The 22,634-nt window shown below is 42.5% G+C and overlaps 1 protein-coding gene across 3 annotated transcripts in view; it reads right to left on the bottom strand.

The window, feature by feature from the left end:
- The window catches only part of ATP8B1 (ATPase phospholipid transporting 8B1), a 119,612-nt gene that overhangs the window by 48,049 nt on the left and 48,929 nt on the right, over positions 1 to 22,634 (bottom strand). Inside the window, exons 1-3 of one of the 3 annotated variants that reach the window (XM_039544810.1) lie at positions 7,956 to 7,996; positions 7,346 to 7,547; positions 1,574 to 1,671 (exon numbers count right to left, since the gene is read on the bottom strand). In XM_039544810.1, the coding sequence (XP_039400744.1) occupies positions 1,574 to 1,671; positions 7,346 to 7,526 (279 nt within the window). In that variant the 5' untranslated portion in view covers positions 7,527 to 7,547; positions 7,956 to 7,996. Of the gene's footprint in view, positions 1 to 1,573; positions 1,672 to 7,345; positions 7,548 to 7,955; positions 7,997 to 22,634 lie in introns of those variants that run through there. The other 2 variants (XM_039544809.1, XM_039544811.1) reach the window with 2 other exon arrangements.

Raw genomic sequence — 22,634 nt, forward strand, 5'->3', positions numbered from 1 at the left:
ATATGTTCCATTCTATGCATCTGAAGAAGTGGGCTGTAGCCCACCAAAGCTTATACTCAAATAAATTTGTTAGTCTCTAAGGTGCCACAAGTACTCCTGTTCTTTTTGCAGATACAGACGAACACAGCTGCTACTCTGAAACCATACAAAAGCTAGTAGGAGAACACTTTGATCTCCCTGGATATTCAATAACAGATTTAAAGGTACATTCTTCAACAAAAAAAACCTTCAGAAAACAGACTTCAAAGAGTAACTTCAGAGCTACAACTCATTTGAAAACTTAACACCATTAATTTGGGCTTGAATATGTACTGGGAGTGGCTGGCTCACTACAAAATCAATTTTCCCTCTCTTGGTATTGACACCTCATCATCAATAATTGGGAGTGGACCACATCCACCCTGACTGAATTGGCCTTCAAATTGGTTCTCCACTTGTAAGGTAACTCCCTTCTCTTCATGTGCCAATAGATATTTATGCCTGTATCTGTAATTTTCACTCCATGCATCAGAACAAGTGGGTTTTTTACCCATGGAAGCTTATGCTTAAATAAATCTGTTAGTCTTTACGGTGCCACCGGACGCCTCGTTGTTTTTGTAGAATAGGTAGGAAGGGTTCCGATTGCAGAATCTTTATGACTGATGTTCATGCATAAGACAGAAATAACCCAAATTGACTTTCAGATACTAGCAGAGCTTGCAGGGGTTGGTAATTAGAAAAACATTTTATTTATAAAATAAACAAGTTATTGCCCTGAAAGTAAACAAGGCAAGTGAATGTGAAATCTCATGATACCACTATTTATCATTTAAGACCAGAACTGCACACAGGCACTACTACTATACTGTTTATTTTAAAATAATCCTACTGTTTTTAGAAATGTATGTTTTAAAACATAATTTTTTAAATAAAGTTATTTATACATCCATAACATGGTTTGATTTAGAGTGGGTGACCTAAGCCAACAACGAGACGACTCCTTTGTACTTAAGCATTTGGAAATAGAAAATCATTTATTTTCAAAATACATGAAATTCTGGCTTGACCAAGATGCTGTCTGCCTAAAGGCTGCCCTTAGTAAAGTATTGAAAATAAAATACTTAAACATTATTTGATTCAAATGTTAGTGACAGCCATAGTCCAGTGAATAGGATGCAGCTCTGGGATTCAGGAAGTCTGGGTTCTAAATGGCTTTTGGCTCACAAGTGTGTACAGCAATTTAGTGCATGGCAAGCCAGGCTATAGCACACAAGCTAGCCATGCACTAACTGACAGTATGAACCCTGCTATGGTGCGCTAAACGTTCCATAGTGCACTTTGATGTAGATTCAAGTCTGACTTGCCACACACCAAAATCACCATGCGGACAAGCCCTTAGTCAAATCACTCTGTGCCTCAGATAATCCGTTCATGATATTTATCCAATTTTGCAGATTGCAGAGGTACTACACTTGATCTGAGCCACAAATACATGTACACGGTTTAATTATTGGAACATTTAATCATGAATAACAAGTGTTCCTCCTGACAAAAAATCTACATCAGTCATGATATATAAAGGAAGATAGCTTACGGCATATTTGCTTTTCTTGAAGCATAGAAATGTTGTTTTCTTAAACTGGGGTTGTTCATGGAAGTTTCGATCATTTGCCTTAACTTGCCAGCTGCAATCTGGGAAAGGAAGGAAAAAAAAAATAGAGTGCCACACACATACCAAATGAATCCTAACACTTGACTGCTCCAACAATGGGGAAACAAGTCTACAAATTGAAGGTTTACCCCCTCCGTATCTTTTAAGGCAACATGCAATGGAAAAAAATCAAGTTGGGCCTCTGAACTTTTTCTCATTTCTGTATTGTTGGTAAAAAAGGCCTCAAAGGATTTTGTAAAAAAGCATCCAGTTTCTCTGTCTATATAAGCAACTGAAGTCTAACCTACTCTGGGAGAAAAACATGTGTGGTAACAGGGGCGGCTCTAGGGATTTTGCCGCTCCAAGCATGGCAGGCAGGCTGCCTTCAGCGGCTTGCCTGCGGAGGGTCCGCTGGTCCTGCGGCTTCGGCGGACCTCCCGCAGGCATGCCTGTGGTAGGTCCGCTGAAGCCGCGAGACCAGCGGACCCTCCGCAGGCACGCCTGCAGTAGGTCCACCGAAGCCGCGGGACCCAGCGAACCTCCGCAGGCACGCCTGCGGTAGGTCCACCGAAGCCACGGGACCAGCGGACCCTCCGCAGGCAAGCCACCAAAGGCAGCCTGCCTGCCGCCCTCGCGGGGATTGGCAGAGCACCTCCCGCGGCTTGCCGCCCCAAGCACACGCTTGGTGTGCTGGGGCCTGGAGCCGCCCCTGGTGGTAAACAGAAAATTAGGAACGTTATGTTACAAGACGCTGGAAACTAAACAACCGAGGGAAAAGATTTTTAATCAGACTATTTTGTTTAGCTTTTGTTACACCCATCTAACTCCAATGCCTAATGAACAAAAAAAAGGGTGTCTCAGAGACTGAGCAATCTTGCCCTTTTAATTAACGTGCAAAAGCTCACAATGCACCTCTGGGACCTCCTAAGAAATCCTCCAACAATATTAGGCAAAGCCAGACTTGACATCCCCAATATTTCTGAAGATAAAAAACAAGCAGAATTTAAATGTCCACCCCTTTCTGGCCACTTGTCTAGATCTTATAGAAGGGCCCAATCCCAGTTTCATTAAAAATCCTACACAGTTCATCTTTAAGTCTCTGACTTTCAGCTAGTTCTAATTTGTGCGGAATTGTGAACATAATAACCAAGAGTTTTACAGCAATAAAGTGCAGGTTCAGCAATGAAGAAATATTCTTCCTGCTATTGAGTTGCTTTGTGTCCAGCAGAAACTGTGTCAAAAAAAGAAAAGAAAAAAAAAACAGTCCAAGGAGCCTTTTACATCCCAGAGTGGTATTATGCTTTGCCAGGGGTTTGCAATCCATCTTTTTATACGCCTGGACACTCTGGTATGCCTGAGATGCCCAGACCTGAAGAAGAGCTCTCTGTAGCTCAAAAACTTGTCTCTTTCACCAACAGAAATTGGCCCAATAAAATACTACCTCATCTACCTTGTCTCTGGGATGAGATGTGAATTTAGAACTGGTCAAGCAGTTCCTGTGAGAAGGGGATTGTCTGGGTTGCGTGCACCGCAAGTACCTCATACAGACGCTCTTTATCTTCCCTCCATGCTGCCTTTGCACTCTAACCTGTCTACTCCCTACCCAGGGGCGGCTCTAGCCATTTCGTTGCCCCAAGCACGGCGGCACGCCACGGGGGGCGCTCTGCCGGTCGCCGGTCCTGCGGCTCCGGTGGACCTCCCGCAGACATGCCTGCGGAGGGGCCGCTGGTCCCGCAGCTTCCCGCGGCCCCTCCGCAGGGACGCCTGCGGGAGGTCCACCGGAGCCGCCTGCCGCCCTCCCGGCGACCGGCAGAGCGCCCCCCGCGGCATGCCGCCCCAAGCACACGCTTGGTGTGCTGGGGCCTGGAGCCGGCCCTGTCCCTACCCCATTGTGTCATTTTGTCCCTTCCCCTTACTCAGCTGCCTCACTCCACCCCTTATAAGTCCATCCAGTTCTCACACACACAGTACATTCTAGGCCTTCACGTTCTGTCTATCCACTGTCTAACACTTATCCTCCACTATCCTCCAGTTTCCACTCCTGCCCTCAGGTCCATATTGTTGGTACCACTATCTACCTTGCTTCTGGCACCTAAAAATCCAGTCATTCAAGCCCGGCCTAAACTTTGCTCAACTTGTCTAACAGGTTTTTTAATTGGTTTTCAAACAATTTGCCTGCCCAGTATGAGTGAGGCTAAGCCAGTTCTAAACACTGTATTAGACCAGTTTTCTAGATTCTGCACCTACATCAGTCTCCCTCTACACACAGTCCCACAGACAAGATCACGACATCTCTGATCAACAATCCTTTCTTGCTCTGATTATTCTTCATGTTATACATGTGAGAATGTGGAGCAACAAGGGTGCTGAACTATATCCAGTAGCTCTGGGAATCCCACAAGCAGGGGCATGGTACAGTGACTCAACTGAACTGTGCCCCACACTATCAGGGGACTCCTGCAGGCTGCCCCATAGGTGGGGAATATATCCTTTTTTTAAAGCAGCTTCCTAGTCAATAGTCAGTCAAGTTGCAACCTGTCTGACCTGTTTCAAATAGAGAAAAGATTGGCGGTAACTGCAGGACAGATATATTGGCTTCCAGTCTGTTCTCTTAATCCTTTTTTCTCATTAACTACTATCAACGAGACTGAATTATAACAAGAGCAGCAGCAATGAATGGGCACCTTATGTTTTAGCCATTCAGCAAAAGACTGGATGTTTTTTCTAAGAGATCTGCTCTAGGAATTACTTTGGGGAAGTTCTGCGGCCTGTATTACACAGGAGGTCGGACTAGATGATCACAATGGTCCCTTCTGGCCTTGGAATCTATGTCTGTAAACCCTACTGTAAGAAAACTGAGGTTCTAAAATAGATTGAATCACTGATCAGCCAAACCAGCTGAAAAAAAAAAAAACATAAGTGCAAGCAAACCTGGTTATGACATGCTTGTCCCCTCACATGATTAAGTGCTGTCCTGAACAGTAATGTGTGTTTATGAATGCACCTTGTCGTAAGCAGGTCCACTGACCATTGTTGTAGCATACATGGACCTTAGTGGTAACCTGGACTGATGCTAATGCTGGAAGACTATGGATAACTGGACAATGAGGAGAATTCTGAAGTAAGTAATAAGTGAGTGAAACCTGGTTGAGGGGAAAGACTTATTATTCAGACTACTTGGAAGGGTTCTTATTTTATACTCTTCACTGTGAAAGAAAAAAGCCGATTCAACTTCTAAGAAAACTAAATGGAAATCCTCTCTATTGAGAAAAAGGAACAAGGATGAGATTTCTGTAGCGCTACCTGACAATAGAAAACCACTGGAGTAACCTAGTTCGGTACATTCCACAGATTCTGCAAATTAAGCAGAGAGTTTTAACTTTTTTAACCAGAGCAAGGAAAACGAAAATGAGCACAGATTAAATAAATAAATAAATAAATAAGTCTAGCCAACAAGGCTGCAAATATTGCTCTCATGTAAATGAACGCACTTTTGTCTTGTTGAATCTGCAACCAGACTGAAACATCTGCAGCCAAATGGAAGAAGTATGAACTTCCCCCATTGATCATGAAATTATGTTAGCTTTGAAGTTTAATTATTAAATGCTTGAATTAGATACCAACATTGCTGACCATGTCATTGCTGAATGACAAACTAAAAATAGCCAACAAAGTCTAATTTCCAGTGCCGCTGGAAATACCTTCCATATCCTGACACTCCATCAGAAACTGCTGCTAGACACACACTCTAGTAGCAAAAGTGGGACAACAGTGCTGATTCATGATTTTGTCTCTAGAGGCCATGAAGAGAAGCATAAAATCCACCAAGAAGACTACTTCAAGATGAAAAATATTTTTGAACTGTTATTTTTATTTTAAGTCTCCAGCTGGCACTGGAAACTTGTTAAAGTCATTTATAAAACTGTTTAGCTCTTGAAACTCAAAGCATGTGCATCTCTCATTTACACTAATAGATATTAACACCAAATCCACATGCTTTGTTTGCTTCCATTATGTGTAAATTAAGTCTTTAATGAGTAGAAATGTTTCAGAAGTAACTAACTTAGTGAAAAAATTAATCAGTGTATTAAATGCTTCTGTTTATTCTCTAGAGTCATAACAGCAAAAGATGAACAGACTCTAGCCATTCATCTTGACAATTTTTGTGCCACTCTTCCAGTACTCCAGGTACCTGTGTATTACATTTATTATTTAAAAAACGTGAGGGCACCCAAAATGTGCCAAGTACTTTCCAAAGAGCAATCCCTCTCCTTCATGGGCGGCGAGTTATATACCCACGTAGTGCCAGCAATATTCAGAGTCCAGGGGCCCAGCTCCACCAATGTTTGGGGCTGGGTCTCCCCCCCCGGCCCTACCTGCCACCCCCCCATGCCTCCCTTGAGTGTCCCCCAGCCCCCTCTTGCTGTCCCCAGGGGCGGCTCTAGACACCAGCGCGCCAAGCAGGCGCTTGGGGCGGCCGTTTCCCGGGGGGGCGGCATTTGGCTCCGGTTGAGCTCCCGCCGGCATGCCTGCGGCAGGTCCACCGGAGCCCGGGACGAGCGGACCTGCCGCAGGCATGACTGCGGCGGGTCCCGTCTTCCCGCGGCTCCGGTGGAGCTCCCGCAGGCATGACTGCGGCAGGTCCGCGCGTCCCGGGCTCCGGTGGACCTGCCGCAGGCATGCCGGCAGGAGCTCAACCGGAGCCGCGGGAAGAGGGGACCCGCCGCGGGACCGGGGAAGGGCGGCGCAGCGCTCCGCGCTGCTTGGGGCAGCCTACTTTGTAGAGCCACCCCTGGCTGTCCCTATGCACGTCCCCAGGCCCTGGAGGGAGCAGAGCATCCCTGCCTCTTCCATGCAGCTCCATGCTGCCTCCCTGCAGCAACTGCTGCCACAGAGTCCTAGTGCTCCCATATCAACTGCCAGGGCAGGCTGACTCTGAGCCTGCCCTTCCCCTCACACCCTTCCCTTTTCCAGCAGGACCCTCCACCAGCACAGCGCCCCAGCCTGCAGTCACCGCTCCTGCCCCATGCTGGGCAAGGAGGCAGCCCCATCCCCCACCCCAGTGAGGCTAGAGTCAGGGGCAACAGCAGGGGAGGAGGCACACGCAGCACCCCCTGGCACCCACCACGGGGGAGGCAAGGGAGATTCCTGGACCTGAGAGGGGCCCTAGGAGCACAAGCAGTGACAGTGGTGGGGGTGAGTGTGCTGCTGGGGGGCAGGAAATGGGGGCTCCTCCCCCAGAGCTCACTGCTGCCCTCAGGGAAAGGGCTGGGGGTGAGGGGGAAGTCCTCTCTGGCCCCTGTCCTGGAGCAGCCTGCCTGCACTCCAAATTCATCCACAGCCCTGCCCCACCCCAGAGCCATTACCCCCAGCCAGAGCTTTCATCCCCCCCATCACACCCTCAACCCTAGCCCTGAGCCCCTCACATACCCCAAACACCTTATCCCCAGTCCCAGCCAGAGCCCTCACACCCCTGCACCCTAACCCTATGCCTTAGCCCTGAGCCCCTCCAGCACCCCAAACCCCTCATCTCCAGCCCCAGCCAGAGCCCTCATCCCCCCGCACGCCTCAACCCTCTGCCCTAGCCCTGAGTATATTCTTAAATTTGAAAATAAACTGAACAAACTCAGCAACCTATGTATATCTGGTACACTGCACAATCCTCTGAATCTTTATATTCAATAGTTAGTTCAGTATAATTTCTCATACTATTACCTTTCTTAACTGGTTCTCTGCTCTCCTCAGCCTCTCTGTTGATTCGGTTTTGCTCTGGTTCAACTGCAGGCAGCGGACTCTCCAATTCATCTTCTGTTTCATCATCACTGTAGGGCATTACCTCATCATTTGGCTGAGAGTCCTCATCAAAGGTTGTCTCTGAATCCCTGTCTGAATGCATTTTGCCAGCAGTCTGCAAACACTTGATAAAGGAAATGAATTGATAGTTAATATAACAAAAGCATTCTAATCTGTCTCTTCTTAAAATCAGGTTTGAAAGCAGCTCTGCTAAGAACTCTTTCAACTGAGTTCAGAGTCCAATTTCAAAGATAGTTCAAAGCCATGGAACAGGATTTCTAATCCAAGACCTTTAGCACGCCTAGATTATCTTTTTGAAATTTTAAGCAGACTGATGTAACGATGATTGTAACTGACATACTAATTCCTTGATATACTCATAAATTCTAGCAAGTATTATAATAGTATTACTAACTTCAGGACCACATAGGTCTTTATAGCTGTTACTATACCGCAGCCCATGTCATCTCAAAAAGGAGAGAGACTACAGATAGAATTCAGATCCTTCTGGTTCAGAAGCACAGGCTCTTACCACTTGAGCTAGAAGAGAACCTTCATTAGCAGTGACTGGTATAGGGACTGATCATCAGTTCCAGTTGCATCCATTAGGAGGGCAGTGGGAGAAACTCACACACAACTAATTTCTTTCAATAAGATTAAATAAATCTTTATTTTTCATGTCAAAAAACCAAATGTGAAGTGTTTAACTACTTCTGCAGGTTATTTGGACATCATGACTATTCTAATAAAAAAACATAGTAAAGACACTCATATTATTGCACTGTAAAATGTAGCATTCTGATGCAGTAATAAAAGTAATGTACTTAGAATTGATTACAAATACAAAGTATTTACATTGGAGGCTTATACTATACACAAGTCTGTTTAAAAACAAATCCTCAGCATTCAACCCGATATTGTACCTACATACTCTCATAAGATAAAAGCATAACTAGTCTTCACCTGTTCCTGAAGGACCCTTTAAAATGTTTAAATTCCAACTCCCAAAAGTCAAAATATAAACACAGATTTGTGGTCTCTCTTTTCAGAAGAAAAGTTTGTTTTTGTTTTTTTTTGTGTGTGTGCAAATTATGGCTTTTGAGAAACAATTCCATTCAAAATGTTCAGAGATCTGGCCTTCTCTAAATTCTCACAGTCCTGGATATGAGCAAGACTTCTATGAGGAATTATCAGTCTCATCTACTAAAGTATTTTTAAAGAGCTGAAAATTGTTAATTTTGGAGTATTTTCAGCATCTTGTGAAGGATCATTTTCTATTTTTGGAGTAAGCCTCCAAGATGCATGTTTCAAAGCGTTAGGTCATTTTTTAAAAATTGAGTTTTTAAAAATATACTTAAATGGTACAGAAGTGCCATCACTGAATTATACAATCTGATGTTAATCTTCAAAACATGAAATATAAATTTAATACTATTCTTCCAAGTCATGGTTAAAATGTTAAAGACATGGTGTGCTCACTGGCAATTAAACAGGACTAATGGAACCATTGTTAATGGAACATGTTTAATAGTTCGCTTGCCTATCCAGACGTGCCCTGCTAACAGATTACAAATCACACTGTAGACAAGTTTGGAAACCCACCCATGAAGCATTTCACAATTATGAGCCTTGTCATTTGGGAGAAAGTATATGAACAGAAAAACACGAATGATAATTGGGAAGTGTAAGATATTTTACTAGATGCCCAGAAAGCCACAACTGAGAAGGAAGGTCACACTGCTTAAAAAACAATCTGGCTTAGAGAGGAAGTAAAAGCAGCAATTTAAAAACAAAACAACAACAATAACAACAAAAACCCACCACATAAACAGAAGAAAGGAGAAGATGATAGAAATGAATATAAATCAGAAACAAGGAATTTCAGAAAATTGATAAGGGAAGCAAAAGGACACTTGGCAAAATCTACAGCCAGCAGAGTTAAGTATACTAGGAATAAAAAGAATCTTAATAATGGTATTGGCCTATGGAATGGAAATGGTAACAGTCAATAATAATGCAGAAAGAGGAAAAGGTGTTCAATAAATATATTTCTTCTGTATTTAAGAAAAAGCCAGATGATGTAATCTTATGTAATGATGAAACACTTTCCATTCCAAAAACAACTCAAGAGGATGTTAAACAGCAACTCCTAAAGTTAGTAATTTTTAAAAATCAATAGATCAGCATAATCTGTACCCAAGAGTTCACACACACACACACACACACACACACACACACACACACACACACAAGGAGTTCTCTTGACTGTTCATGTGGATTTTCAAAAAATCTTGGAACTCTGGGGAAGTTCCAGAAGAAAGCTACTGTTATACCAATATTTTTAAAAGGTAAATGGGAGGACCACAATACTTATAGGCCTGTCAGTCTGACATCACTCCCAAGCAAAATAATGGAACAACTGATACAGGATTTAAAGATTAAAAGCGGGTAATTGTCTGTAAATGTAACTGTGTTCGTGTAGTATACTTAGTGGTTTGTAAGGCATTTGACTTGATTCCATATGACATTTTGATTAAAAAACTAGAATGATACAAAATTAACATGGCGCACATTAAATGGGTTAAAAGCCAGCAAACTGATTGGACCCATACTTTAATTTTAGGCAGGAACCATCTTTGAGCAGGTATATTTCTAGTGGGTCCTACAAGGATTGTTTTTTGGCCCTATGCTATGTCACATTTTTATCAATGACCCAGAAAAAAAACCCCAAAATCAATGATAAAGTTTACAGATGACACAGATTAAGTGAGTAGGAAATAATGAAGAGGACACGCCACTGATACACAACAATCTGTATCATTTGGTGAGCTGGGTGCAACCAATATGTATATCAATACAGACGAAATGTAAAGTCACACATCTAGGAACAAAGAATGGAGGCCACACTTACAGGGTGGGGAATTATTCTGAAGCAGTGACTCTCAAAGAACTTGGGAATCATGATGGAGAATTAGCTGTAATGAGCTTCAAGAACATTGCTGTGACCAAAAGGGCTAACACAATCATAAACAAGGAAATAAGTTGGAGTAGGGAAGTTACATCACCTCTGCGTTTGGCATTGGTGTGACTGGTACTGGAATACTGTGGCCAGTTCTGATGTCTGAATTCAAGATGGATGTTGATAAATTGCATAAGGTAGAAAGAAAAGTCACTAGAATTCTTGAAAGATTGTTAAACATGCCTCATAATGAAAGATTAAGGTCAATATATTAATTTTAACAAAAAGAAGATTAAGATGTGACTTGATTATAGTTTATAAGAGTTTCCCTACATGGGGAATAAATATTTGATAATATAGGGATTGTCAATCTAGCAAAGGTATAACAAGATGTAATGGCTGGAAAAGTTGAAGCTAGACAAATTCAGACCAGAAATAAAGTACTTAAAAAAAAAAAGTGAATATAATTAACCATTAGAACAATGTATCAAAGGCTGTGGAAAATTCTCCTTCACAGGTCACTTTTACAGGGCTCATTGTCTCTGAATCTATTTCCATCTGTAATAGCCACTCTTTATTCAGTATTTTGCACACTTTGGACTTATCAGTGCTAGCCTAATTACAGAACACTGCTTTAAATATGGGTCCTAATCCTGCAACTGGCATCATACAAGCAGATGGCTGCACCTTCACCAAGCCCCATTATCTTCAATAGGGCTCTAAGTGCAGCATCCCACCTGCATACTTATGGTTTCAGGATCAGGGCCATGTACAAGTAACTTGCGTGTATATGTTTGCCAAGGAAGCCATGTAAATATAAACAGCGTTTAAACCAAATTTAGAACTCTGTTTAAACATATGCTGTCTCCTTGGTAGATGGAGGATGCCAGAGAAAACAGCCAGGTAACATCAGATTACTACTTCTACCCGCCATGTCAGGGACAATGGGCAACTGCTAGTCATTTCTTTCAGTATAACTTCAGTTGTAGAGAGTTAATTACTGCCTCAGATTTGTAATTATTTAAAACTACAAATCTCCCTACCAAAAACTGTATAGAAGTTTTCCTGTGTTGTGGAGGGAGCCATTTTAAAATGTGATCATGGAACTTTCCTCAATTTGCTAAACAGAAGATTTGAGGATCACTATTGTAGATAATTCATTTATGTTTTGGGATTTTTTTAACTCCAGGAGTTTTAGCAAAAAAGATCAAGGGCTTTGGCCACACATGCCTTTGTGGACAGTGAGAAATCATGGCAATCGAAAGGCCAAATGGATGACATAACACCTGTACTTTATTTTTTCTCTGTTCCAGGGCCTACATTTGTAAAATGTAACCCTACTCCCATCATACTGCACTTGAATGCTGAAACATTAGACGTTTGCTTTATATCAATTTTCAAAAGCTAGCTTAATTCTGACTAATGAGCTAATAGAATCTCTCTGTGCCAATAGACCATAGCTGGTCTATGATTCAAAAGCTAAATGGGCTTCTTCTGTATGGGCAGACTTTGGCAAACCAAAAGCAGCAAAGTACCTAAAACCACTATGGCTTATTGTTAAAGGCAGCTTAGTCAGCAAGCTGTACATTGGCCATTCAGCAATCTCAGCTTGACCAAGGCAGGAGGGGAGGGGGTTTGGGGTGCCACAGCAAGGGCAGCTTGACCCCGCATCCTTCCTGATAAGAATTGTGTTGCAGTTGCTGATATGCCCCAGGAATACTGGGGTCTCAAGGCTGCAGACTCTGGAAAAACCCAGACCTGGTTAATCAATAATCAGAAGGAGCCTCTTGCTTGATCATTGAAATTGCTTACTTAACAAGGTTTCTTTAAGGGACATGTCATTCTATTACTAATGTACAAATAAGGGGGAAACGCTTGAGATAGTTGGACTCACTTGGGGACTCTTTTGGTCTCTCCCTCTAGATACATCTTGCGGTCCCCACCGGCAGACGGAAGATTTGGCCACCGGAAGCCTGTCGCTGTGTCACTCGAAAGCCACACTCAGCTTTGGTAATTATCAAGGGTTGGGGGTGTTTTACTAATCTCGTTGCAGACGTGTGTAAGTGCTTGAGACTAGTAAAGTTTAGCTTAAGTGAAAGCACTCTTGTGTTGTCCTGTTTGTGCCAGACATCTATCGGTCAGATGGCCGTGTCGCCCCTGATTTATTTCCTGACACCTCCTCGCACAGAGTAAAAGTTACCAAGAGCTTTGGGTTGAAAGAACCCCGGGTAACACGTCAAACCAGATCAATGAGCTACTTTTGTCTTAAAATAAAACAGCAAAAAGTGGGGGCAGCCCTAATGATACTAAACTACCACTGAGAACACAAAAGTTCATTTCTTTACTAAATATAATAAGCTCACCAATGTAGTTACCCATTGCCATGGAACAAGATAACACTCACAACAGACTCAGTTCAGCTGAAGCAACATCAGGTGTGTATTCTGATAACACAACGCAGAATCTAGTGGGTGAGGAGCCAGACAACTGTTGTGTTGAGCAGACGATGAAGGGCACTCGCCGAGTTCTTGTATAGCCAGCATAAGCAGCCTCTCGTGAACAATGACCAGTGAGGGATATGCTATACTAAATCAATTACAAGCCCTGCACAGGCTGCATGAGCTCCTTATATTTATCCTCCCTTCAAGGATGCCTTCCAGGTTTCTCAGGTCTGGACTTGGCAGGGTAGGCTTGGTGGAATTCCCTAATCTTATCAGATGTGTGGCTGTAACTGGGGGGGGGGGGAGGGGTTTCCCACGACTGGTCAGCTGGCCTATAAATTTCCCAAGTCACAAAGTACCTCTCAGTTTGCTGTTGACTAATTGAGAGTCCAGGATCTATTGTACATGAAATTCTTCATGCCCCTGGATGATGACTGGCTGAGGCTTAACTCATCCAGGAAAGGGATTGGGAGTACCTGGCTTTAAACAGCAAAACATGGAAGACAGGATCCAAAGGAGGTGAACAGAAGGCTGTTTGACCAAGGTGGGGTTGATTCGCGGGATAATTTTACATGAACCTAAGCAATGATGATCTACTTTACGTGAGGGTGAAGTGGAGATGAGATTCCATGATGATAACCATACCCAGTCAATGAGACAAGGGACTTCCCAGTGATGTTGGTCCACATAATACTTGTAGCTATTTTTGGCAGAATTGAGATGTTTCCTCAGTTCCTCTTGGACATGGTACAAAATGTTGGATTAGGTGGATGGCTGTGGGGACATGAGACACCTTTTGTAAGAATGGATAGAATAGCAGATGCAATCCATAGACCCAGTCATCCTGGTGATAACTGATGAAACAATGAAAGTATTATTCAAGGATTTGATTAATCCATTTGGTCAAATACATTACACATATAGTCACATAGTACAAGAAGTCCAATGAAATTAAATAGGCAATAGGTTTAAAACAAACAAAAGGAAGCACTTCTTCACATAACGCACAGGAAACCCTTGGAACTCATGGCCATGGTAGGTCATGAAGGCCAGCAATGTAACTGGGTTCAAAAGAATGAGAAGTTCATGGAGGATAGGTCCATCAATGGCTATTGGCCAAGATGGTCAGGGACGCAACCCAATGCTTCAACTGCCAGAAACTGGGACTGAACAGCAGGGGATCCCTCTACATTACCCTGTTCTGTTCATTGCCTCTGAAGTATCTGGCATTTGCCACTGTCAGACAAGATATTGGACTATTGGTCTGAACCAGTATGGCTGTTCTTATGTTATGTTATGTACTTATGTCTGCCCATCTGTATGAGGATGGTAGGCAGAGGCAGGATGTAGCTTAACATTCAGCAATTTAAGAAGTTCTAGCCACAAATGGGAAATTACTTGTGTGTGCCAGTGGATGATGATGCTAGATGGTAGCCAAAGAGTTTGAAGATGTGAGTTTAAAAAAAAAAAAAAAAAAGAAGGAGGAAAAAAAAGGCTGTTGATCTCCTCAGCAGTGGAGATCGTGGGATATGAGATAAAAGTGGACCATTTTAGTCACAATTTGGATAGATCCAGTTTGGATAGATCAATGATAAAAATGCATGGAGATGAATGACCAGGATGACCAGGATTGCGCTGGGGTTCATAAAGGCATGATTCCCAAATATGTTTCACGCAGGGGGCCTTTGTTCAAGAGAAAACATTGGAGGAGTTAAAATAGAAGATGATGAAGGGCTGCATCTTTGACCCCCAGGTATTTAGAGAAACTAGTCTACATGGTTTAAAGTGACCAGCCAGAAGAGAATCACCATAAAGTTTAAGTACTTAAAGCTTGGGTGTCCCCCATATTTAATCAGGAAGACAGGTTAGGAGGTTGGTCACTGGCAACATTCTGACTCAACATGCCTTCCACCACAAATTGGTCATTGAATAATGAGAATTGGAGGTGGGGCAACAAATCTTATGTACTAGGGCATTGGCAAAATTACAAGATTTGAGGATTGTAGAATATTTTTGAGCTTGAGCTCTTTCTCTTCGCTATTCCCTCTTAAGAGAGAATGCATCTGGCTTGCCATTCTGGGTGCCCTGACAGTACATGAAAACAGAGTTAAATCTCGAGAAGAATAAAGACTATCAGATTTGACACTGGTTCAGAGTCTTTTCAGCATGCAGATATCCCAAATTTTTATGATCTGTAGATATTGGGACTGGAAGTCAGGCACCCTCAATATGGTGGTGCCATTCTTCAAAGGCAGCTTTAACAGAGAGTAGTTCTTTATCGCAGATCTTGTAACTCTGCTCTTTGAGTTTAAAGGAGTAGAATGCATATGGATGGAATAGTTCCAGGGTCCATGTCATTGCGACAGTACAGCTCCGATTGTCATATTGGATGCTTCCACCTCAACTACAAAGGTTTCACCGAATCTAGATGCTGACATAAATGCCTCCTTTAAGCGATCGAAGATTGACCAAACTTCCCATTTCCAGGCAAATGGAGCATTCTTCAAGAGCAGTCCAGTCTATGGGACACCCATCCAGCAAAATCCTTAAGAAAATGTTGGTAAAAATTTGGAAATCCAAGGAAACTTTGTACTTGATGAACATTTCTTAGTGTTGCCCAATTTGTGATCACAGATACTTTTCTAGGATCCACTCTGATGCCACTGGGACAAGTCTCTACAACCTAGAAATTCCATGGATTCCATTCACATTTTTTTTAGATTTGCATATAGCCGATGCTCACAGAGAAGTTCCAGTACTAGGCAAACATGTTGGTCATGGAGGAGCTGGTTTTCTGAAAATAAGAATATTGTCGAGGTATTCGATCTAAAATGTCCCTAAAAATATTAACGAAATGCTGAAAAGTGTCTGGGGTGTTTGAAAGACTGAAGACATCACCAGATACTCAAAATGGCCATACTGAAACCGGAACTCTGTCTTCCATTCATCACCCTCAGGAATCCAAGCCAAATTATAAGTGCCACAGTCATGTATATGCAAGAAGGGAAAATTGCACTGAAGGAGAATTGTACATCTATGCTAAGACAACAGAATTCTCTCTACTTAAGTTCTTAAGCTGTTCACATCACCACCATATCTGAATACCTAAGTGAAATTCACCCGAGTGCAGAAGGCCCATACAGGGCTGTCAGCACTGATGAAGATTTCCACTCTTACTTCAAAAGTCTGTTAACGCTTAACCGGCATTAGTTTAAATACAAAAACAGCCCTTCTATACTATACTCACAGACAATCACACAAAGCTAAAAATTTTACCATGCTACAGCCCGTCAAGCCATCAAGAACCCATTTGAACAGATGGTAATTCATTTGTGCCTGGCACATGACCAGTTTAGCTATTGTGAACCTCAAGAGAATGATTTTTATATTGAATAATGATCCCTTTCCAATTCTACAAACAAAACCACCACAAATTTATTGCTGCCATATGTTGTAATAAACTGAATTACAGGGGATAAAATTAGAAGCGTGGCCTAATTTTTCACAAAACAATGAAACTTAAGTGTACTGTCTAATAGCAAGAGGTAAGCCCAGGCACCTTTTCTCAGAGACCACATTCCTTTATCTGCCAAATTGTATTCTAAGGAAAACGAAAAATAGCAATCACTATGCTACACCTGTTTCCAAATCCCTCTGCCACAGTTTTGTAGTTTTAGAACCCCATATAATTTCTGATGCATCACCTGCCTCCAATGTCACTGTACGGAAGATCCAGAGACCAAAAAATGGAATCAGACAAACTGACAACACAGGAAGCAACAATGAACATAAAGTAAACTGAAAAGATTGAAAAAACTATTTGTGCTCCTTTCATTTAAAGATGAGAAATCTTGAGAATTGATTGTTTCATTGGTACTTAGTACTGCCTCCATCTATTTTCTTACATCCACCTGTTATCTCTAGTCTCAGATTTTAAATGGGCAGGAACCATCTTTTTGTGCTAAGTACTGTATAAACATAAGGCACTGATTGATGTCTCTAGGAGCTACCACAATACAAATAAAAGTGGGTAGGTATATTTTTCAGATAAATCATGTGTTTTTAAATGGGCATGGTCTCCAAGGGGAAAGAAATTAAACTAAGCTACCTAATAGAAATGACAGAACTATTATAGGTCAGTAAGTATTAGAGTGACCAGATAGAAATTGTGAAAAATCAGGACAAGCTGTGGGGGGTAATAGGCGCCTATATAAGAAAAAGCTCCAAATATCGGGACCGTCCCTATAAAATCAGGACATCTGGTCACCCTAGTAAGTATAGTTGTGAAAATTTTTTGGGAGACACCTGGGAAGATATGTCACGTGAAGGGATTACATTCTTGGCTATTGGCCCATGTATGGAGTACCTTGTCAGGCATCATGCCTCAGGTATGACATAGCACATTGGAATTAGAATAAGCATAAAAATGGACTATTTAAAAATAATGTTAATGTTTCTTAAAAATTCCCATATGCACCAAGATGGAAAATATATTTATTAAAAGTAAAGTTCAGTGTCCATAGGTTTAAGCACAGTTTGAACGCAGCCTATCAAACACCAGAATTACAACAATTGGGGGATCTCGTCACAACTTGTGTAGCCTGGCCCTCTGTTATGGCTGTACTGGTTTTCCTGAACCTAGAGTTAAATCCTTCTAAAATGAAGATGCCGCCTTTTCCCACAAAGGCTAGCTAACAGTATTATACCCCCATCTTGCAGTATCTGTGGGCATGTTTTCACTAGCTACGTTAAAGCGCTGCCATGGCAGCACTTTAACGTGGCTGTGTAGTCGTAGCGCCAGCGCTGGGAGAAAAGAAAAAAAACACCTCCACAAGGGGAATAGCTACCAGCGCTGGAAAACAGTAGATAGTGCGCTGTCTACTCTGGCACTTCACAGCGCTAAAAGTTGTAGAACTCAGGGGGTGTTTTTTCACACTCCTAAGCGAGAAAGTTGCAGTACTGTAAAGCGCCAGTGTAGACAAGCCTTAAGGCTGAACTCCATTTAAACATGGTTCCATGGCCAGGACAGGGCCTTAAGGTAATTAGGTACATATGATCACTCTACTCTGCACATAAATGTGGTGTATAGAGCACTGTGTTGGAATTGCAAGGTCTCCCTTTAAGGGTATGTCTACACTGGAAACTTCAAAGCGCTGCCACGGAAACGCTCCCGCGGCAGCACTTTGAAGTGCGAGCATGGTTGCGCGCAAGCGCTAGGGGAGAGCTCTCCCAGCACTCCTGGTAATCCACCTCCACGAGAGGATTAGCTCTGAAAACTGGGAGCACAGCTCCCAGCACTCAGCACCTGTCTACACTAGCGCTTTAAAGCACTCAGACTTGCTGAGCTCGGGGGCTGATTTTTCACCCCCATGAGCCAGCAAGTTAGAGCGCTATAAAATGTAAGTGTAGACTAGACCTAAGAAAGTGTGTGTAGGAGTGGGGGTTCCTGGTCCTGCTTGCAGGCTAGGGGTCTCTGTTGGGAAGCTTGTAATCAGTCAGTCTGGCTACAGCAAGGTGCCAAGGTTGAGTTGTAACAATCTGCCTCAGGGAGCAGCCTGTTGTGTGTGTCTATTTTTGGTTACTGTGTGTTATCAGTCTGGATCTAACAATAAATATATTGTTATGTTGCAGCCTTCCAGCAAGAGTCTTATATGTTTTTATACAACTTCTCTGAGTGTATGTCATGAACATACCAGAGAAGACTGGCAACAAGGAAGGGATATAAAAAGTTTAAAGCCATAGGCAGCCATTTGATCAATATGGATGGTTTCCAGTTTAATGAATTTTTTTTTTGCAATATATATTCAGAGACTTGAGCAATATTTTTATGCAAATTCTGTAGCAGATTCTGATAAACCAAGGGCTGTTTTCCTAACATTGGTGGGAAAAAACAATATTTACTGTTCTTAAAAACTTGCATTTTTCACTAGAACCTGGTGAGCTGGAGTATAAGGACATAACAGAGATTCTAGTTAAACATTATGTGCCTACCTTAATTTTTTTTATCCAAACAATATACATTTAATCTAAGAAAGCAAATAGGAGTAAGTCTCTGAATTTTTGGCAAGTACAAAAAGTCTACTACTGGTTGTTTTTGTAATTTTCTGAAAGAGAATCTCAGAGATTGCTTTGTTTCTGGAGTAAAACACTCTGAATTGAAAGTGTGTGGGGTGGGGTGAGTGTTGTATGTAAGAAGGTATTGCCACTAGAGGGAGCTGCGGCAACTGCTATTTGAATTCACAAAGTGAAATGGGCAAAATTTGAAATTGAACTGGTTCCATTGTGCCAGGCCTGGAAGGAAAGGACAGAGCCTCAGCAAAGGTGAAGATGACAATGACATAGATCAGCTCCCCTCACAGGATCCAAACAAAACAGAGGGAGCCATGTTTCCACTGTTTAAGGATATCACATCAGCAGCAGATGTCTTTCTTTAATTAAAGTTTTTCAATGTTGAGGTATTGAGATGGTATTTCCAGCAAGGCAGAAGCATGAAAAGCCCTTGAATAATTGCTTTTAAAAACATACTGTTTAGCCAGATATTAACTGCTAATTAAGTCCATTAAGATTTTATGACTATTTATATAAAAGAGTACATTGCATACAATCCAGAGAACTTGTGCCAGCAACTGTTTGCCTATTCCACCAAAACAGCTAGAACAGAATAAACTGTGCTGAAGTCTGTAGCTGCAGTTCATATAGCTCTAATTCAGGCAATGTTTCAGTGTGTGTTCCCAGTTCAGAAAACAGGATACAATGTATGTAGAGAAAATATATAAGTTGGCAGAGCAGCACAGTCTATTGTTTTGGGATAGCCCAAAGCAAATGGATTGCTCTAACCCAGACTGAGAGGGCGAGAACAGTGGTATTTCTATACAGTTTAAGTAAAATTATGTAAGAAACCCCATGAAAACAAACATTTTATTTCACTTAGAAAGTGCCAAATTTACAGTCTCCCAGGCAACCTTAATTCTGCCCTGTAGTAGAATTACATGTTCACATACCTTTTTACCCCCATTTGGTGCCCATGATGGTCACAAAAGGAGGCAGAATTCAGAGTGCATAGGCGATCATGAATCTGGCATTTCCGAATTTTCAAGTGCTTGACTTTGAAATCTAAATATCGTTTAACATAGGTAATTTCTTAGGGTTTTTTTGTTTGTTTTAAAACAAAAAAAAGTAAAGACAAAATCATCAGGCTGTAAAAGTGGCTTTTTTTTTGCCCCATAGAATTCTGATTAGCTTCTTGTTGAGAAAGATAAACAGTTAAAAATCACAGTTTCCCTTCTCTTAACTTGCATTCCTCAAGAAAAACCTTGGCAAACTGTCAAAACACCACCACCACCTTCCTCAGCAGGGCTCATTCCACCTCCACTACTTGGGAATATTCAGGAGCTGCTAGAGCACCTGTAGCAGGAAGGAAGGGAGTCACACTTGAATACCTCCAGCACCCCAGACTTTGGCATGTGGCCCCAGCAGCCCATGTCCCTCTCTGGAGGCACCACAAACTGGATCTCCCCCAATAGCTTTCTGCTGCCAGTTAATGGAGCTCCAGTAGCAGTACTCTGTGCTGAAGACTCAGGGTTCAAACCCTGCACAATGAAGCGTTGTTACAGTTGCATATATTCCCCCTGCCAGGTGTCATAGTCCTACAACAACAAACATGTGAGACCTTCTCAAAGAGAAGGCTGCAAGAATCCTTTGTAATACAGAATATTTGGCAATCTAATATTAGGTCACTATCATAGGTGCTGACTCCATAGGTTGCTGGAGCACCCATGGGCAAAAAAAATAGTGCATGCTCAGCACCCACTGGCAGCTCCACTGATAAGCTGCTCCCCCTCCCCCATCAGCCATCCCACCTGCCAGCAACCCTGCCGATCAATGTCTCCCCATCCCGCCTACCACGGATCAGCTGTTTAGCGGCATGCAGGAGGGGCTGTGAGGGTGAGAGAGAGGAGCAAGGGTGGGGCACGCTCTGGGAAGGGGCGGAACAGAGGTGGGAAGAGGTAGGGTAGGGGTGGGGCCTTGGGGGAAGGCAGGACCTGGGATGGAGCACCCTGGGTTATGGTCACTATAAACTCCCCCTACGTTATTTGGATTGCAGTAGCATTCACGACCCATAGTCATGGACCAGGACTCCTTGGTGTTAAGTGCTATACAAACAGAACAAAGACAGTCCCAGAGGTCGACCAGAAGTCTGAATCCAAGTCAGCGCTGAAGTCAATGCATGGAATTCAGAAACAGATCAGTCGTGGCAGCTACCTAGGCATCTACATTGTTACCTGAATGCTTCCTGGTATGCCCCATGGAATATATAGTTCTGTTTGGAGTGGTCTGCCTGTGATCACTGTTAGACCACTCCATACAGAACTTCTTGTGGCATACAACTTTTGTGGATTGTGGGTCACAGGGAGCATCCAGGCTACAACTGCTGCTGGGTGGCAGTGTGAGGATGTTGGTTGCCTAATAGCTCTTCAAGCCTGGGTTCAACTCCTGCCAATCCTTACATCACAATCCATAAATAAAATTTCCATTCCTCAAGACAAGCCAGACTGGCTGAACTGAATCAAGACTGGGTATTAGCATTAGGCATTGTACCTCTTAAAAGTCTCTAAAAAGAAAAGAACTTACTTGGTGAAGATCTTATGGAAAAGTCAAGTAAGATGTTATATCCTTTACAGAAAAGGAGTACAGAGATTGGGTTTCTGGTTTCTCGTATCCAAATCAGGATAGCATGAAATATAATATAGCATTTGTCCACTCCAACAACTTCTTGGCTGAGCTAGTACCCGAAGTCATTCTTCTTGCTCAAATGTCTAATCTGCAGAGTTTGGCCAGTTTTGCAAAGAGAGTGAAAAGAAAATCAAAGTCCCCCTTGAACAGAAGAAACTCCTCCTCGGTTTGGGATTAGGTTTTAAAATCAGGAAGTATTTATATTTTAGAAGATATCCTTTTATTAGCAGCAAGTAGCGTTCGGTCTCAATTCCTCCATTTTAAAAGTCTTGAAATTGCTGTTTCTTAGGCTATGTCTACACTGTGCACCTTACAGCTGTGCCATTGTAAGGTACACAGCATAGCTGCTCCTTGTTGCTGGGAGAGAGCTCTCACAGAGACAAAATAAAGCCACCCCAAATGAAGGGGCAGGAGAGCGTCCTCCGCTGACAAAGCGCTGTGCACACCAGCACTTTTTGTCAAAACTTTTGTTGTTCGGGGGGGCAGAGGGGAGAGGTGTTTTTTCACACCCCTGAGCGACAAAAGTTTTAATGACAAAAGTGCAGCATAGACATAGCCTTGGACTGCAACCAGATATCCTGGTTTAGGTAGGAAGTTTTTCCTAATGTCCAAACTGTCAGGGTGGTTAAGCCCTGGAATAAATCGCCTAGAGAGAGTGTGGAGTCTCCAGAAATGGAGACTTAAGAGCAGGTTAGACAAACATCTGTCAGGGATGGTCTAGATAATATTTAGTCCTGCCATGAATGCAGGGGACTGGACTAGATGACCTCTCGAGGTCCCTTCCAGTCCTACGATTCTATGATTCTAAGTAACCTACAATATTTTTAAGTCAGCCATACTGACAAATCTGTCTGAAGCTTACTAATTTTTAGGTGAATCTAAGACATACTGTTATTATTCACCTCTCCTCTTCCCTACCTCCACCTCCAAAATATTAATGCAGTTACAGGAAGTTCTACAATTCCCTTTTCAGATAGAAAGTATTGCCTGCGTTTGGACATATATTTCCTAATGCGTGCCTTAGTTTAGCTCTATAAAATATGCTTGTTTTCTGTGAACTGTACTGTTAAATCACTCA

Source organism: Mauremys reevesii, linkage group 6 (assembly GCF_016161935.1).
Source record: "Mauremys reevesii isolate NIE-2019 linkage group 6, ASM1616193v1, whole genome shotgun sequence".
Lineage (NCBI taxonomy): Eukaryota > Metazoa > Chordata > Testudines > Geoemydidae > Mauremys > Mauremys reevesii.